This window comes from Zosterops lateralis, assembly GCF_965231275.1.
Source record: "Zosterops lateralis genome assembly, chromosome: Z".
NCBI classification, from domain to species: Eukaryota; Metazoa; Chordata; class Aves; order Passeriformes; family Zosteropidae; genus Zosterops; species Zosterops lateralis.
In genome coordinates this window covers 62,164,714-62,183,678 of record NC_139800.1, presented here as the reverse complement: position 1 = coordinate 62,183,678, position 18,965 = coordinate 62,164,714, and the positions used below count along the sequence as shown (strand labels likewise).

General features: G+C 35.1%; 1 protein-coding gene across 1 annotated transcript in view; it reads left to right on the top strand.

Moving 5' to 3' along the window:
• Positions 1-18,965, top strand: part of KIAA0825 — a 235,221-nt gene that overhangs the window by 125,305 nt on the left and 90,951 nt on the right. The window contains exons 18-19 of the mRNA XM_083884371.1: positions 3,013-3,168; positions 6,279-6,373. Of these exons, the coding sequence (XP_083740497.1) occupies positions 3,013-3,168; positions 6,279-6,373 (251 nt within the window). The remainder of the gene's footprint in view (positions 1-3,012; positions 3,169-6,278; positions 6,374-18,965) is intronic.

Genomic DNA, 18,965 nt, shown 5'->3' with positions numbered 1-18,965 from the left:
TTGGAGACCTTGCTCTAAGATCTGACTCCTCTGAGTATTCAGTTATTTATACAAAGTGGAACAGCTCCAATAGGAGGTATGAGGCTAAGAGAATTAGGTGGAAGAGGGACTTCAGCCTGACTTTCCTCATCCCTGGTGTCTCTCCTTGAATTTCTGCAGCTAGAAAGACCTTTTTTAAAAATAGAACATTTCTCAGTGGAAAAAACTGTATTGTTTTAAAAAAGAAGAGAGATCTTGACCAGCTTGAATTACAGAAGGATTTAACAGTATTATTTTCAATTGCCTTTGAAACCATTACAAAACATTTTAATGCTTAGCATGGTATTATGATAATGCACCTTTCAGCATTATTTTTCAAAACCTAAATTATGTTTTATGTACCTGCTTACCAAGAAATAGATTTGACTGTCTATTCAAAGGTCCATTCTTTTATTTAAAGATTCCTTGGAATGTCAAGCTATTGTGTTCTTAAAATTAGTTTAGAGATCTTTATGCTACACTGCTTAGCAATCATATGTAAAAACAAAATGAACAAAAACAAAAAACAAAGCAGTAATATTCCTTGTAATAGAAAAGCAGGTGAAATGGATTCTTGGAAGCTGGGTTTGAAAACAGAGATATGATTCTATAAACATTTTTAATATATACTGTAGTACTCAGAACAGCTTAAAGCCCTTTATGTGCTTGCCAAAAACCCAATAAATTTTAAAATCTTTTTTTGTAATGACAACTAAAGAGATAACTCTTCTGAGCAGTCAGGCTCAGTAATATTCTGTATACTTGGTTTGATGCTCAGTCAGTGTAGTGAGGGTATAGTTCTCATGTTTACGGATGTGATTTCATATTTTCACATTTTGGAAACATGACCCTTTCAGAGCCTTCAATATTTACTATTCTAAAGGAGATGTTAATGTAATATATTTACCATTGTTGAATAAGGCTTTTCATCAAAACCAAATCCACAGTATTTTATTAAACCCAGAAAAATATCTTTACTGAGGGCAGCTGTATACCACTTAAATTTTTGAACTCTAGCAAGCAGGTGTTACTGAAATTGGTCAAAATGTCCTTCCTGACACCATTGTAGAATTAAGAAGCAGGCGTTCTTTATTTTAGTGCCAGATGCCACAGGGATATCTCCACCAAAATTGTGCATGTCAACTACAGAAAAGCGCCTGCTTTATGTACTGTGTTTTACATACATATTCATTGATTTTCCCAGAATGAACATACATATAATAATAATTTCCTGGAGACTCATAACATGTTCCCCCCTCCCTTTGCACATATGTTCATCTGTCCCGGGGGTCCCTCTGGTGGTCTCCGGTGGTCCCAGACCCCAAAGTTAGCTGTTCAGTGAACTGATGTTGTTTTCCAAAATGGGAGATAGAGATGGCATACTCAGGCTGGTTCATTACTTGTTAATGTTTAACATGATCCTATGGAATACGTATTGTGCCTTTCTGTAGACTATTGGTTTTGCAAAATAAGTATTGTATTGTCCCACCAGCTGAGCAAATAGTTCTTCATCTGGCAACACATGGACAGCTATTTCCAGTATTGCTTCTGAAAAAGCAACACAATCTGCTTCTGCTGGCTGTTACATCCAGAGGGCTGGGTTGCTTTAGTCTATGGATTTTGTAAAAATGGAGGGTAGTACATTTATAAAAATTTGGTAGATGTATAGAAATAGCTTTTAAATTGCCTCTTTCACGGTGGCTCTGAAATCTTTGTTATAGCATAAAGTAATGAATGAATAAATGGATGGAGAAATAAAAATTCAGCTATTTTTAAAAAGCTTAATTTGTTCTTCTTCTTTTGGTTGGTTGGGGTCTTTTTCCATAGACCAAGACAGTTTTGTGATTCTCTTAGTCACACATGACATTTGACTGCAACCAGCAGAGAGATGGCCCTTCTCTTTCTCTTGCCCTTGTTCTTTTCCACTCCTAGGCACCCCCCCACCCCCCACCTCCCCCCGTACCCCATGCTTGCACTAGTACTAGAAATCATGTGGCTTGTTTGTCTGGATGAAACCTTTTTTCTCCCTGGCTGATTTCACAACATATGCTAGTGCCAACACAAGGGAGAAACAGCTACAGTCTGTGTGGCCTGAAAGTGAATTTGTGTCTTTGAGGTCAGGCCATAGTTGGGTAAGTTTAAACAGATGATAAAATTCTTCTTTCAGAAAGACCTACTGAGAGGCACAGGATGCCTTAAAAGGTAGTTTGCATGTTATTCCATCTATGTAGTACTGCAAATAACTTGGTCCATGTTGTGGACTTCATTTTAATAACAAGAAACTGTTTAATCACAGTAGTCCTTCCAGCAAATGGATGTGTAAATGTTTCTTTATCTAGTTCTTCATAAAATGTTCCATTTAATCAAAACACTTTATTGGCCTGCAATGATGATTTATTTACATAGTAGTCCTAGAAGTGAAAACAGAAAAGATTGTGTCCAAAATAATCATGCATCTGTTACAGTATAGTTTCTAAAATAGCAATGCAAATCATACTACTTCTAGTCCTTGAATGCTTAAGCCGCAAAAAAATAGCTTTGAAGAGTGGGAGAATATTTATTTCCTGTGTTTAAATAACAAGTAGAACATATTAATCAAAGAATTGATTTATAGTCATATAGTAATTGTTGACTGTTTTCCAAAAACTTTAATTCAAAAGGCATGAAAAACATGTGTTGTTCACTTCTACATAAACGTAGCATATATATATATAAATGGGAACTTATACACATAATTTGACAACAATTTCAAAACAATAGGTTAGATCATTCTATTTTGCTTAAGTTGGGTGCCTTTTTTTCAAGGTTATTTCTTGTTCATTGTAAAATGGTGATATTCTTAAACAGGTTTCTATTCTTTAAGAGATTGTTAATTCCCCACTGTATTAAAAGGAACTTCAAGTATTCTGTAAACTTATGCTTGAAACATAGGCAAATTTCACTTTAGAAGCTAGGTGGCCTGTACTATTCTGTGGTTGTTTTTTCTTCCAAAAGGAATATTTGAAAGAGCAGCTGTCTTGTGAGAGTTCTTCTAAAGATGGTGTTACCTCGAGTCAATGCCTGCCTTTGACGCTGAAGGGCAGAGAAGAGCAGCCTGTCTTCAACCCTTTCCAGGTGTACAGACAATCTTGTACAAAAGTATTCAATCAGGTTTGTGAAAATCTTAAACCTTGGTTATAGTATAATTTTTACTTGTGGGTCTTATTATGATTGTGATAATGACAAAGACTGAATGTGTGAAAATGGAATTATTTAGGTGTGTTCACATTTGTTGAAGCAGAAAGTAATATTATTTCTTGGGAGTCTAATGAGAGTAACCTCTACAGTATCATGATGTTCACAAAGCCATTACGATAATTTTATCTTAATTATTGCATGTAAGAGAAATTTGCATTTACTTACACTTTCTGTGTTCAGTATATAGAGGGAAAGTGCATCGTAGCAATGACATTCGTTACATCTGTGCAATAGTACATAGGATTGGTCTTAGTCCTTTGAAAAATCATGTCAGAACTCTGAGTTCGCATTTAGAATCTTCCTCATGGGTCTTTCATGGATGTATTGAACAGTTAAGTAAAGAATGCTTTAGAAATACAAAGATTTTACAGAACAGTGAGACTAAGCGGGGTAAAACACACACACACACACACAAAAAGCATTATCTGTTTTTCTTTAAGTCATGCTTGTAATATGAAATCTCTGCTGGAGCATCTCATGACCATTTAATTACACAAAATGCTAAATAGTTTCCGATTCCACTTCGATAATTAAAAAACTTATGCCAATCTTTCTCATATATTTTTAATATGTCATCAACGTTTTTGATTCCAGCATTCATTCAAATATTTGAAAATATGGTACTATAGTGGCACAAAGTTCACTTTACAGACTTGTGTGGGAATGCATCCTTTTTCAGTGCAGCCCTGCTTATACACAGTGTGGTCTCCTAGCCTAGTTTTCACTATTTTGGTCTATTTCAGTTATATTGCTGTAAATATATATATATATATATATATATATATATATATATATTCTTACTTGTTTAATGAATGCTTAATCATTGTCATGTGCAATGAAAGTGTTAATATCCTGAAAAAGGAGACAAATTCCAATTCCACAAGCCTTCTCAAGGCTTCTCATTCCAGAGAAACATGCTTTATAGAATCTTTGAATCAACAGAATCATAGAATAGCTTCAGTTGGAAGGGACCTTCCAATCAAGAATTGCAGAACCACAGAATGGGCGAGATAGGAAGGGGCCACAGTGGGTCATCTGGTCCAACCTCCCTGCTCAAGCAGGATCAACCTAGAGCACATGGGCAGAGAATTGTGTCTGCATGGTTCTTGAGTATCTCCAGTGAGGGAGACTCAACAGCCTCTCTGAGGAGTCTGTTCTGGTGCTTGGTCACCCAGGCAGTAAAGAAGTTCTTCCTCAAATTCAGCCCAGAAAGCCAAGTGTATCAAAGGCCGCATCAAAAGGAGTGTGACCAGTAACTCAAGGGAGTTGATTCTGCTCCTCTGCTCCATTCTGGTGGGACCTCACCTGCAGTGCTGCATCCAGCTCTGGGGTCCCTGGCACAGGAAAGACACAGAGCTGTTGGAGCCAGTCCAGAGAAAGGACACCTCTATTGCTAGAGGCGTAGAGGACTTCTCCTATGAAGAAAGGCCAAGAGAATTGCAATTGTTCAGTTTGGAAAAGAGATGGCTTTGAGGTGACCTAATTGCATCCTTACAGTACTTGATGGAAGCTTACAAGAAAGATGGAGAAGGACATTTTACATGAGCATATAGTGACAGGACAAAATGGAATGGACTCAAACTGACAGAGTAGCTTTAGATTAGATATTAGAAAGAAATTATTTCCTACGAGGGTGGTGAGGCGCTGGAACAGGTTGCCCAGAGAAGCTGTGGTTGCCCTATCCATTTAAAGCATTCCAGGGCAGGCTGGGCAGAGCACTGAGAAACCTGGTCTAGAGAAAGATGTGCCTTACCCGTGACAAGGGGGTTAGAATGAGGTGATCTTTCAGACCCCTTCAAACCCCAATCATTCTATAATTCTCTTCTGTGATTCTATTTCCAAGCGTAATGATGGTTTTGAATAGTTCAGTTTCCTTTACCATAAAATTGCACATTTATTTTGTGGTATGGGAGTGTCCATTTATAAAACAGTGATTAGTATAGATGAGTGTCTGGTTTCCATTGAAAATTATTGCCAGTGCCTGTAGATGTCAGAGCACTGGCAAGGAACCTTTTCTTATTCATTCTCTTTCCACTTTCTCAGTATTTTTTTTTTTTCTTGTTACCCTTATTTCCCTTTTATACTCTGTATTTCACCTTTGTTTTTCTACTTTACTTTAATATACACTGCAAAAATGAGGGTTAGGGAGTAAATTAAGTACGGAGAAGGAAAGTGATAAAATATATATGGAAGGAAGAGGAAGGATTCCAAGAATTCTGCTCTCCCAGAGGAACCAAGTCTGTAAGAAGAAGAATAAGCATTCCAAGTTATACTTTACTGTTATTTAGGTTTATTTCCATTGTTTTGAGTTGCTTAAACATTTTTTTTAACTACTCAGTGCTATTTTAGTGTTACGACAATAACTTTGTACTTATTTCCTCACAAGAAGATTGAATTATAGTCACTACTTGACCATTGCTGACAACGAAAAGAAATATTATGCAACAGGATTTACTGTTTTTAAAAATAAGAATGTTGCATGTGGTCTTTTGTCTGCCCACTGATGATGTAGATTGCTTTTATTTATTAAATAAGCAGTATGGAGTTATATTTGTTCATATTGTCTAGACTTAATGATGTTTATAATATAGCATTAAGTCACTCTAATTATGTTACAAGTTACTTCTCGAATTCCAGCTATACCAAGTTTTTCATGACAAAACTTTTTGCTGACAGCAGTAAATGCAAATTGCTGTTACATAAAAAGTTACCAACTACTTTGCTGTTCGGACAAGGAGTAAAGCTCTCAGACGAAGTAGTTGATCAGAATGCCATCAACAGTTGTAAGAATATGGTTCAAAAAAACTGATTTATCTTTTTATAAATAGTGGCTATGTCCCTAATTAATTAATTGCTGTTTTATTGGAATAAAAGCCTTCTTCCGTGGACATGATTGATACCATCTTTCTAAGTCCTCATTCTAAACCTCCCTCCTTGGTTAGTATATTGCAGCTGGAGATTTAATGTACTGATCACATTAATGCTGATTAATAACTGACTTGCTCCTTGCCATGTATCAACAGTCAGCCATTACTGAATGGAACTGGGATTGGTCAAGCTTGCTGCCAGGTTATTTGGGACGGAATCAGATGGCCTTCAGGGTGCTGCTGACACACAGGTAACAGGATTTTGGCAAATAATCACATCTTCGTTTTGTATTTTTTGACTTTGTAATAGTGAATACACAAAGATTTTACTGGTGAAATTTATAAAACAAATGCTGCATTTCTTTTTAAATATGCAGTTTTAAAATGGAGCAACATTTTTTGTGTAATATTTAATCCATACTCAGATGATTTTCAATTCCTGTTTTGAGGTGTATAATTTGTTCCTTCTGTGACAGAAGTCTGAGACAGAAATATATGAATATATGTTGATATTGCACTTAAATTATGCTTTGGAAAAAATTTGGTAACCTTTGCAAACCTCAGGGAAATTTTGGCACAGAATTTAGGCTATGTTTACTCAAGTTGCAAAGTATCTTAAATTCAGTTAGGGGCATGACAAGGGTAGCTAGAAATAGAAAGTTTTTCTTTAATAGTTTTAAATTAATGAACTTATTCTCATATTTTATTGCCTTTTCACTTCTAAAATGTGACTTTTTAATTCAGAAACAGAAATTTCTTAAATTCAGAAAAACATAGATGGAATTTTTTTGAGGGAGGCTGTTTTTTGTTTGTTTTTCATTTGTTTTCTGTTAATATTTGCCACTTGGAAAACTGGAAAACTTACATGTTGCAGACTAAACTAAGACACTCCCTTCTTAATTCTGAATTCTCCTGATGATATCTAATAAGATCCTATCAGTCATCTTTTGAACAGGACTGTTCCTCTATCTAGAAACTAGAGTGACAATTTCAAAAGCTTGTGAATTTTCATGTCATAAAGGTTTTCAGGTTTTTGTCCCATTTTCTCCATTTATCACTAGCAGTTAAACATTTAATTCTTCTTTCATTTAATATATAAAATACTTGTACAGTCTGTTTTGAGTCTTCTGTCTTAATTCAGATAAGGTTACTTCTTTCCCTACTCATGTTATTCTTTTCCGAAAGTTTAATTACACAAAAAGTCATGCCAGCAAAAATTTCTTATTCAGTTCTCTTCTTGATGTCCTTTGTTACCCGTTACCAGATAGAATGTGAAACTTCACAAACTTTTTGTGTTAAATGTCAGAGACAATACAATACTAATTTTTTTTTAATTGACGGTTCTCCTGTTGATTGCTATCTCATGTCCTTCATTAAAAATGAAGTAGATTGTCCTTTTAAAAGAGACTGTCGTAGAAACTCTTAGACTAAAACTTTTTCTTGAACTTTGCTTCACGTTATTGTCATCAATATGAGCCAAAGGATGCAGAGGACTGCTGTAATTTGCAGAGGAAAGATTTTGTATGGACATTTCATATTCACTGTTCTCTTAAAACATATTTTATTTTTCTTTTGATCTCTTTATAGGTGATAGAAAGGAATCATGTGTATTCCTCCTCTGTCCTTCTCTGTATTTCACACCCTTGTTGTATCATCTATTTTTTTAATTTAATAAATTCCCTAATTGTTGTCATCTTTCCTAATTAGTAAATGTCTTCACTTATTGTCCTTCTACATAGTAAGGAAATTCTCACCTAGAAGTGACATTATGCAAGTAATTAATAATAGAACATGGATCTATGATTTCAACCACTCCAGAAACCAACAGATTGCTTAGATCCACTGTGATCATAAAGTAGAATAGCTGATCCAGTGTCCGTCATAGCAACCAGCATTGTCAATACAATTTCCTTTATGTGATTTTATTTTTATATTGTGTCTGCTCGTACTTTCCAGCTGACTAGGACAATTCTAGCTGTTCTTGTGGCTACTTTGCAGTAAGACTCAGGCAAGCCCTGTGTTTAGGTGAATCTTCATGATCCTTCCTAGAACTGGATAAATTTCAGCCTTACTTGTGCTCAAGACCTAATGTTCAAGCTGAATAAGTGTATGATTATTTTGACATCCCATTTATGGTGGACCTGGTCTGTTTCTACTGTTTCCCTCCTGAGATGAGTTAAACAAAACCACAGGCAGTACCTGAACTGTGTCAGAACCCTCAATTTATAAAATGGAGCACCATAATATTTTAATTACTCCTTTCTTTCACACATGCTAAAGCTTTCCCTGAATAGTTTTGTCTGTGCAGGCAAAAATATTTTTTCACAGTGTTGTTGGAATGATATTTATTTCCTTCTTTTCATATTTCAAGAAAAAAATGCTGTCAGTTGCATATGAAGTTGAAAAAGCATGGTCTTTCTTTTGAGGAAAAAAAAATTAAAAATGCTTAGGGGACTCATTTACAAGGCAAATGCTCCCCTAACCTAGTTAATGACTGAGTTAAGTGAGAGGGTGTTATGAGAGCATTGTCCCAGAGCCAGCAAGTGCTAGGCAAATTAATTGGTTGGTGGTTAGGGGAAAGTAAAAGACTTTTAGGACTGGTTAAAAAGGGAATGAATTGTTGTCTACTACTCATTGCTGGCTTTACACATGATGGGAATCTAATCCATATATTCCTATGATCCTCAAAGTAAAAGTGTCTGGGAAATTTTTCAAATTAAAGATGTGGTTGTGGCCCCATAATCCTCTCACTGAGTCCCTCACAGGGCCTTACAGGGATTTTTATATGTACCCTGAGTTACATGCAAGTGAGGAATACCGACAAGATATTCCTCAAGAGTCAAAACAACATAAACCTTAACTGACAAACTTGAGAAAATCTGGGAACTTTAGAAAAAGTTTAAAGCAACATTGAATCAATATAAAGCATTTGACAAAACATTAACTTAGCAAGTTCTAAGCCTGTTCAATTTAACAAACTTCAACCCATCTGATTTTAATTTACTCAAAAATAAATAATATGTGTGTATATATATATTATTTGTAGTTCGAGCTTCAAGAGTAAAAGTTAAAATGTATTTCTTAATTATACTTGAAACAATACCTTATGGACTTGATTTACACACGTTTTAAAAAATATCCTGCATACTTACACAGATAGGTGCTGCTTTTTCAAGTGTTGGACTCAATGTTTCATCCTTAGCTACTCCAATAACAAATGGGGGTTCCTTTGTTCCTTTAATACATGTAATAAAGCAAGAAGAGCAATTGTTATTTAATTACCCATATCTCAACATTTAATTAGTGTCCTGCTCATAAAGTTACAATTGTTATTGTCTGGCCAAATCAATGCGTTGAAAATCTGCAAGAAGTACTTAGCAGTAGGCAAAACGCTGGTGTGTAGTCAACAGTGAGGCACAAATTCCAGAGTGAAGTACCATGCATTATTCTTCTTGTTTATGTACTCTTCTTTATATGTAAGTTAAATTTATGACCTTTTGTTTTCAGAGGAATATCTTGGCAACTGGTACATGGTTAGAAGATATTATTATTTTGCTGGGCTTTGAGATGTGACCTGCCTTCTGCAGTTGTACAGGACTTTGAGGTGCACTGAATACATTACAATAATGTAAAGATATTCCTATCACTATAAAGAGGTGAAAAAAAGGACATTTTTGTAATATGTGAAGCCATTATCCAATATTGCAGTAATGTGGAGTTCTGAGGAGGAATGACTGTCATTCCCTCCTCTGCACATAGGGAAGTTTTGCAAAGCACTGGTGTCTGTGCAGGGACAAGTAGTGATTTAGTTGGAGTGATGAGGATGCCACTACAGGAGCACGCTGGGAGCTACAGGAACAGAGAAGAACTCATGACTGGCAAAGTCAACAACAGTCAGGACCTTCAGAACAGAAAGCTTAACAATTTAATAACTGAGAGGGAAATGGAAATGTGTTATTTTTACCATAAATGAATCAGGTGAGAAACAGTAACAAGTTTGAAAAACTATAGAAATTAAAACTAGTATTTGTTCAAGTGAATAAGAAATACTATAAAAATGTCTAGACTGAAAATTAGAATATGATTTCTAAGAGATAAGCCGGTGTATCTCAAGAACTTTACAGAAAATGTTTATACAGTGATATGAGCTTAAATACTTTTTAAGTTGGAACTTTAAGTTTAAGGATAGACCAAGTATCTAGTCAGCCTTTGGCTGTGTGTTGTTTTGATAGATATTCTAAACTGTTCAGCAGCTTCTGAAAGTAGAAAACATGGAGGTGTTTACATATTGGCTTTAAGGAAACTAAAAAATTAGTAAGTTTGTTTTTTAAGTGGGTAAAATCTGTAGGCTTTCTAGTAGGCTTTGTTGCTACAGCTACAGGTCATTAATGATGGTGAAGAGCTAGGGTGCCATTAATACTGCAGTAATCATCACCTGCTTGGTGATGATTATACTATAATTGATGCTCTTATAATGCATATGAGAATATTTGCTGCAAAATATATAGAAACCCTCAGATCCTTTGGACTACAGATTTTTTCATAACGTAGTCCAGACTGCATTTTTTCTGATGAACTAGTAGGTCTGCTTTTTAGATAGGTAAAAACTGTCATTAGAAGCAGAGTGCTGTCCTAGGACTGTGAAAATCTTGTACCTTTTAATAAAGAGACCTAGTGTCTCTTTATTAAAATAATTTCAACTGTACTGCCTTTTGCAAATTCATTTGTCAATATAGTTGCGGCATTTGTTCCCCATATTAGAGCTAGATGATAAAATTATGTGTTATGACTTTGATTAAGCTTAATAAAACTGAAGTAAGAAAATCTTTAGAATTTTGAATGATTGCAGGGCAAAATTTGCATAGCTCTTGTATATTCTAGTGAATACACAGACACCATCTGTTGAGAATGATAGCCATATGGTGAACTATTTATAGAAAATGTTTATATTCATTGTGTTGATGATTATCTTGATATCCAGAAAATGCACTTTTAAAATCTAGTTTATCAACGTGTGGAAAAATTTATTATGTGGTTAAACTGAAAAGAATGCCAGCAAACTGCATGTGTTTTGTTGTCTGTCAAAGATTTTTTATAAAATGTTACAAAAACCTAAATCTGAGAAATAAGTGAAGAAAACCTCCAGGCTATTAAAAGGTAGGAAGTTCTCTAACAATTTTCTCTGTGGAAGAAACAAATGATGGAAAAGCAGTTACTGACATGATGCCAAGACAGAGAGCTTGTCTGCATGGCAGAGGACAGCGGTCTTATATCTAGTGTACTTTTAGATATGTTAATCTGTCTTCTAAACTGCAGTTTCTCTCAGACCTTTTGTATCCAAATTTGCTGGATATTGGAAATTCATATTATTGCTGCAGCTACAAGTCAACTCTTAATGATGTTTGGTGAAGAGCTAGGATGCCATTAATATTGCAGTAATCATCACCTGCTTAGTGTTTCTATAAATAATACCCTTAAAATGCATATGAGAACATGCTTTCTAAAATGTATGGGAGGCTATGAAAGGCAGTGTCTCTTTGTTCCTGTATCAAAAGAAGCAGGTGAAAGGTATTAATCCATTATTGTACATCTCTTGATTAATCACAAAGTCAGGTTTAGACCCTAGTGCTGGGTGTACCAAAAAAAGCCAACGGGATTTTGTGGAAAATCTCACTTTGACCTTTCTGGGTAAGCAAGGATCCTGTTCCATAAATGAGTTGGTCAATAACAAGGTATATGTCACATCTGTCACCATAAGGATTATCCTTCGTCTGCTTATCCTCTTCTGACATAGCTAATCAAACCATACTGTGACCTTAAAAAATCTGTCAGAAGTAGGCTTAGTTCCCTGCCTGGCACTTTTCAAGCATTGGTGGCAGAACATACATCAGTAAGCAAAAGGGAACAGTATTACACACTATTTGACTGCCACTCAAGCCCCTATCATGTATACAGTTACAGTATGAATTTCACAAGTAAATTGAGGTTAAAGATGAGGCTCCCCATATTCAATACACTTTTCTTATCATTATCAGTCACTCTCTTCTGCAGATATATTGATTAATCATATTAAAAAATATTCTCTGGTGACAATATCCAACAAAAACTGCTAAAAACATAAGGATTGCCATATCCCATTTAACCTTACTTAATATGAGCTACTTTTTAATACTTGGAAGTCCTTTATTATGAGGCCTTTGCTAGCCTCGTGATACAAAGGTATGTACTTACCAGCTCTCTTTTAATTAACAGCTATAAAATAGCTTAAATAAAGTTTCTTGATGCTTTTTTCATTGCTCAAACCTGTCTTCTAAAAAAAGTGAAAATATAATGAACAAAAAAGAAGGAAGTATTGCTGGTACAACTTTTGTATTCAAAAGTGAAGGAAGCACACCATGTTGGGTAGTGCAGAGGTCTGTGGCCCAAACCTCTTTCTTCTAATAATGTCTCACAGTATCTTGGTTCCCCATTTAAATTAGGTCACATTTGTCCACATTTTTATATCCTTTGATATACTTTTGTCTTGGTTTGGGAATGGGACTCCACAATTTAGTGCTCCCGCTGAGACTCTCCGAACGAATGCTTACTCTTCTTTCCCCTTCCCCCTGCCCCGTGGTGCTATGGAGAGGAGAATTGGAGGCCCAAACATAAAGATCATAGGTTGAGACAATAGTAATTTACTGGAAACAGCAGTGAAAGAAGAATACAAGTACTTATAGCAACAATGCTACCAACAGAGAGTACAAGAAAGAGGCGAGCAATTCACGTGGAAGCTCCCTGACAAGAGATAATATTCAGCTGCTCCCTCCACCCTAGTACACTGACCCAGAAGAGAGGCCTTTCCCCAGTCCCCAGAAAGTTGCATAAGGTGGTATGGAGTAACCTCCAGGTCTCAGCCATGCCCCCACGTGGCTACTGCAAAAATTAACTCTGTCCTGCCCAGAACCAGGACAGCTTTGATAGGAATACTGCTAGGTATATTCAGTGTATTGTATGAATAATGTTTGTGCATTTATTGTAGAATTCATTGGTTCCTTTAAAAGTATGTATCTTTTCTTCATAACTAGGTGTTTTTGTGTGTTACAAATCATCATTTGGAAGTGTGGCACTTTGGCATTTTTATTACTATCTAATTAACCTGGTGATTGCTATCCTGTGACTTGGGTGGCTTTTCTTAAAAACAAGTATTTCCTTTCATTTGCAAATAATTTGCCCTCCTTTCAATCTGTCTCAAATCCTGTTCTCACTAGGGATTCTTAAGTGGAGATATTCATGTTTGTTTTTCTTATCTGCTCTTTTCTCTTTCCTCTTTCAGACCTCTATTGATCCAAGTTTTCATTCTTAATAGATACATATTTATATAGTAAGTGTAATTTAAATGTAATGTGTACTTGTTAAAAATATAAGTGTGAATTAATGCGTTCAAAGTACTGACTTCCCTGATTGTACACAGTGGCTTAGCTTCTTGTCTTATCTACAGACTTCCTTGCTACACCTGCAAAGGAAGAGGCTGCAGGACACAAGCTGACAAGCTAAAAGTCTGGCTTGTCCATCAAGGCATTGTTTCTTCCTTTTGCTGCTTTTAGATAAGGGACTTTTCATCAAAGTTTTAGTAACGTAGAGTAAATCAATTTCCATACAGGGATCTCAATTTCTTTGCAAGCTATGAGCTGAGACATGCAAGTCCCCTGTAAGGTAGAGTGGGAAGTATTAATATCAGAGTTAAACAGATGGAAAATCTGGTCGTGCAATTCACTTTTAAGGTTTCTTCTACCCTGCACAATCGGTCTGTAGCAAAGAAAAGAGTAAAACCTAGCTCTTCTGACGAGAGTTAAGATACAAAGCTACCACATAGTAGCTGATCTGTGGTGGCTGTTGCTACGCAGTTTCCTTCGTGGCAACAAAGGGGAGGTGACGCAGCTTTAGTGAGACCCTAATGGTTATCTAATTTGAATTACCTTACGTTCATTTTAGGAAGTGGTAGTCCCATAAGTTTTCCTCTGAAGGAGATGGGGAAGACTGTACGCTTTCTCCTGACCTTGAAATATTCACTGTTGCAACCACAAAGCAAGTATTGAGGTGGTGGCTGCAGTGCAGATCCCAAACTTTTGTAGCTGTAACTGTTGTTTCTTAGAACTATGGCTTTCCCAAGTTATTGGCTTCTCATGTGGCTTTCCTGGATGTACTTCCTCTGTCTTGCCAGGCTGACACTGCTTAAGAAAGTCCCACAGATCTTATTGCTTCTTCCCCAAATCCAGCTGTTAATATCAAAGTGACCTCAGAAGTTTTACTGTCATGATGCAGATAGAGCAAAGTTGGTCAGTTTCGCATGAACTCCTAATAGGTTTTGTGAAGTGAGTAGTATGTTTAAAATCTGCCTGTACACTGTGATTTGGACATTCTGATGCCGACTGATGATTCGATCCAGAAAAACCTTTTGATTGGGATTTTTCTTCCCCTCTTAACTTTTTCCTAGGGTCTAGCAGCAAAATTTAGTCTTTGTGAAGAGTGGGAAACCATTGTGCATCCTGCCTATACTGAAGAAGGAATTAAGAATTGTCATTCTAATAGTTGACACTGTAAAATGTCATTGAAGAAAGCTTTTTCATGTTAGTCTTTAGATTGACAGGTTATGACAAAACTGCATTCATGTTGCTTGAATACATCTTTTGTCTAGTTTTACATGCTTTTTGACTTGTCTAGAAAATGACATATTAAGGTTTTCATTAGCCTTAACCAGGTGTGATTTTCTTTATGGAAGACACCTTGGTAGGACTACAGCTGAAGGCGAGTAAACCAGTGAAGCTTAGAAATGCCACAGCCCTTCTTCAGATGGTAGCAAAGAATTGAAAGACTCATTAATCAACAGCCAAGTCACAGATGTGATGGCTTTCCTGCAACAGCCAACAGACTGTGAAAGTCACATCCAACATGCAAAACTGTTAAACAAGGCACATCTATAAACATTCTTAAACTTTTGTCTTTCCATTTTAGCACAACTTTTTTCATGTTTTCATTGTTTAGTTTTTTTTTTTTTTTTTTTTTTTTTTTTTTTTTTTTTTAACAAAAATATTTGTTTCCTTTCTGAGGAATACTGTTTAGTTTAGGAGAAAAAAACCCACTGACACTGTTTTCACCCTTTGTTCATTTCCATACAACAACATATTCATTTAATTGGAAACACATTTTTGATTGCAATGATTAATGTAAAGAACTTTAATATTACACATTTTTGTAATGCAGAAAATGTGCACTGAAGTTTTGACAGGAAAAAAAATACAGGGATTTTCTGCATATAAATGGCTGGCTACTTTCTTCATTATTTTCCAGCACTTTCCCCTACTACAAAAATTATCTGGAGCAAAGTTTCAGTTATACTGTAGTGCGGCAATGTAGACAGTCATAAAATGTTTAAAGTGAAATTACTTAGAAAATTTTATTAATCAACCTGCACTGGATTTTTCACCTGCACTGATGGGAAAAACCCATAATAAGAAGCCAAAGAATGAAATCTCTATACAATTTTTCCACATCATGTTTCCTTAAACTCTCTGGATCCCCTGGAATGAAGGAGAGTCTAGTCAGAGGTCTTATACTTCCCCATCTTTTTTTTCTTCCCTCAGATTATCTTTAAATTGATGTATTCCCCATGGATAAAAATTAATTTTACTCTGTCAAAGAGCAATGAGTATGAATTTGTTAGAGTTTTTGTATTTGCTAATTCCTTGGTCTCTCCAATTTTCACATTTTTCCAAAAATAAATGTTCAGTATAATAAAAACTATTCTTTAAAATCTGAGGCAGATGAGAACAGTTTCCCACCATCATCTGGGATGAGTAATTTCTTAATAGCCGTAGTCTGATCTTCTGTTTCCCTCTTTAGAACATCTGTCTTTCTTTTGATCTTCTTATCCAGAAATTAATTTTAATTTGCAATCCACATTCTTCGCTTTTTTTTTATTGCCAGGATTGCCAGTTGCGAAGTTATTTTGTTCTTATTCAGTTAGTGCCTGCTGGCTCAGTAACACCATAGTGCATGCAAAAGACAAGGGAACAATGGTGCTGCATTTATTGCAGCCATAAGGTCTTAGTTTTATATTGAAAGTTGTAACTGCTTTGCCTTTACAAGGTTCTATAAGCAGATATTTGAATATACATCTCTTTAAGATACATTTGTAACAGACTTTTTCTGTTTACTCAAATGTGGTGCTACTGCTTGTTATTGGAGGGCTTGTTAAGGCATATACAGCTATCATGTCGTCATTTTAGAAAGAACTGTTGTTATTTCACTTTAACAAAATCTTTTGCATTTTAAAGAGATTTCACTATTGACATCAGGGACAATTTTATTGTTTCACGTCTGACCATAAATTATTGCCTATATTTTTGATCGTTAGCTTTCCGTTGTTACTTTAGCTCAGTAATTAAACACCTCTGTAAAAAGACCCACCCTCTAAAATAATACGGAAATCATCAACATGTACTAATAAAGAGTGTGATAACTGAATTTAAATACTACCAAACTCTTCCCACAAAAGTGCTAATGAAATTATATCAGTCAGTAAATATAGTCAATAAAATAACTATAATGATTTCTCTTGGGATAATTACATGGGTAATTTAACAGCACATTTGGATATAAACTGAGAGCATTAATACCATATAGTTAAACGTCTGTAAATGGTATATATAAAATAAAAGGATTTTCTGTCTTTCAAGTTAAAAGAAACCTTTAAAAGTATGTAGTAGATCTTTAGCAGTAAATTGATTTTCCATTTCCATCTTATTTTTAGCATTGCGTTATTTATTGATTTATGTAGAGTCACTGTCAGATCATGCAATAGAATCAGTGGCCTTTATAGTCCTTAAGTGAATGACAATTGGGTATTCTTTGCATATATCAATGGAAAGTGGTTGTTGCATAAGAAAATTTGATAGAGTGGTTTCAGAAATTTTTTTTTTAGCATTAAAAATGAATGGTCACTGATCTCTGTCTATCTAAACTTCAATGCTATATTGTCGTTGTTCAAGGTGACCTATGGGGTTCATATACTATGAAGTTATGTTCACAGATCATTCTCCAACATCATGCCTATGCCTTAATATTTGGATGCTAACTGATCTGAGTTAACCAGCTTCAGGCTATGACTTTCTGAGCAAGAAAAATTCAGAGATACTCATCTGACAAAAGTGTGCTGCTTTTTTCTGTTACTTTTTCACCAGGAAAAGTGTGAGTCCAGAACAAGGTTTGTGTGATCAGGCTTTCATAGTGTTTCCACTATTGGTAAAAATTTTTTGTAGAAAATTAACAGATTCTGAAGACTTAAGAAGACCATGCTTTAGTTCACAGCAACTTAAAGGAGTTGCTGTAGTACTTTTAGAAGTATGTGTTATCAGTTTGTTGTTTAATTATTTATATTTATTTCAATGAGGATTGAGCTTCCTTTGCAGAAGGAAAGCTCCTTTTTATACCATGATATTTTAATTCTTTCATCAATTTGTGACATTTCCTAATGTGTTTTTTAAAATTTTGTACATGGAGTTTAATGACTGATTAATCTTTTTATTCCATACTAAAACATAATCCTGAATCTGCTCATTCATATTCGTGATGAATTGCCTCTCTGAATTCAGTACAATAACTTCAATTCAACATGTTAGGCTAGATTGTTTGCCTGCGGTTTTGTGGCAAGCTACTTAAAATTAACAGTGTTTCTTTGGCCTGTGTTTCTCACATATTTAGTTACATGTCTGTAATCTGCAAAGACTCATGTGCTTGTGCCACAGTGCATGGTCTGTATCTTGTCCATATAAGTACACTGAAAGCACAAGCTATTGAAATTTTAGTTAAAATTTGAAAGGTAGCTTTTATGGGGACCTACTAGATATTCTAATAATGCAGAAATCTTTCCTTGTAAAATAAGGCAAAAGTGAACCATTAGACTGTTCACTAAATTTAGTCCATGTCAATAGCAGTTTTGAGAGATTATTTTTTTCAATTTGATTCACTTATGATTTATTAGGAATTTTTCTTGAATGTCAGTAATTCATGCTACATATCTATTCATACGGGGACAAACCTATATCCAAACAATTTACTGAGTTACTCATTTTGGAACAATAGTGTGTTTAACTGAATCTTTACCATGATTGCAGCAAAGTAGAATTTAAAGAAGTGATGATCTATCGCTCAAGTAATATACATTTAATCTTTGGTTACTCTATCATCTGTTGGTTTGAAGTAAAAATTGTTAAAACAAGTGAAGTTTAAATGCGCTAGTTCCTCCTGCTGGGCTAAAAAATAGAAAAGTTATGGTTTCACATATTTGATGTCAAATACTCCTGCAGTTACTGTAATAAAGAAATTAGAATGAGATTTTCCTACTGCAGTGAAATAGCTAAGGAAGAAGAATAAAGAAAGGAAGATAATTTTTCTATTACTTATAATACTTTTCTCATAGTTTATTGAAATGATAAATAATAGGACTGAAACATGTAGAACAAGCTTTCTTGGGACAACTGAATTAATTTTAAAAGAGCTGAGTTCTTACAGGGAGTGTGCATCCTGTGAACTGAGTGGTTTTTTCTTTAATAAAATTTTCTCAGCATCTGATAATGACATAAAAATAATGCTTTTATATCTTCTGAAGCAGACTTGTCAAGTTCTCAGTGGCATCTTGTAATTGTGAAAACTAAAGAGTATGTTTTAACTCTCCTTGGTTACGCATCTACATCAGGTTCTTCTCATGCTTATTCTTCTCCATAGTTTTAAATGCGTGGGAGAATTTGATCAGTGTCCTTTTTATATTCAAAATGAGTCAGCTTCTGTCTCAAAAGTGTCTTA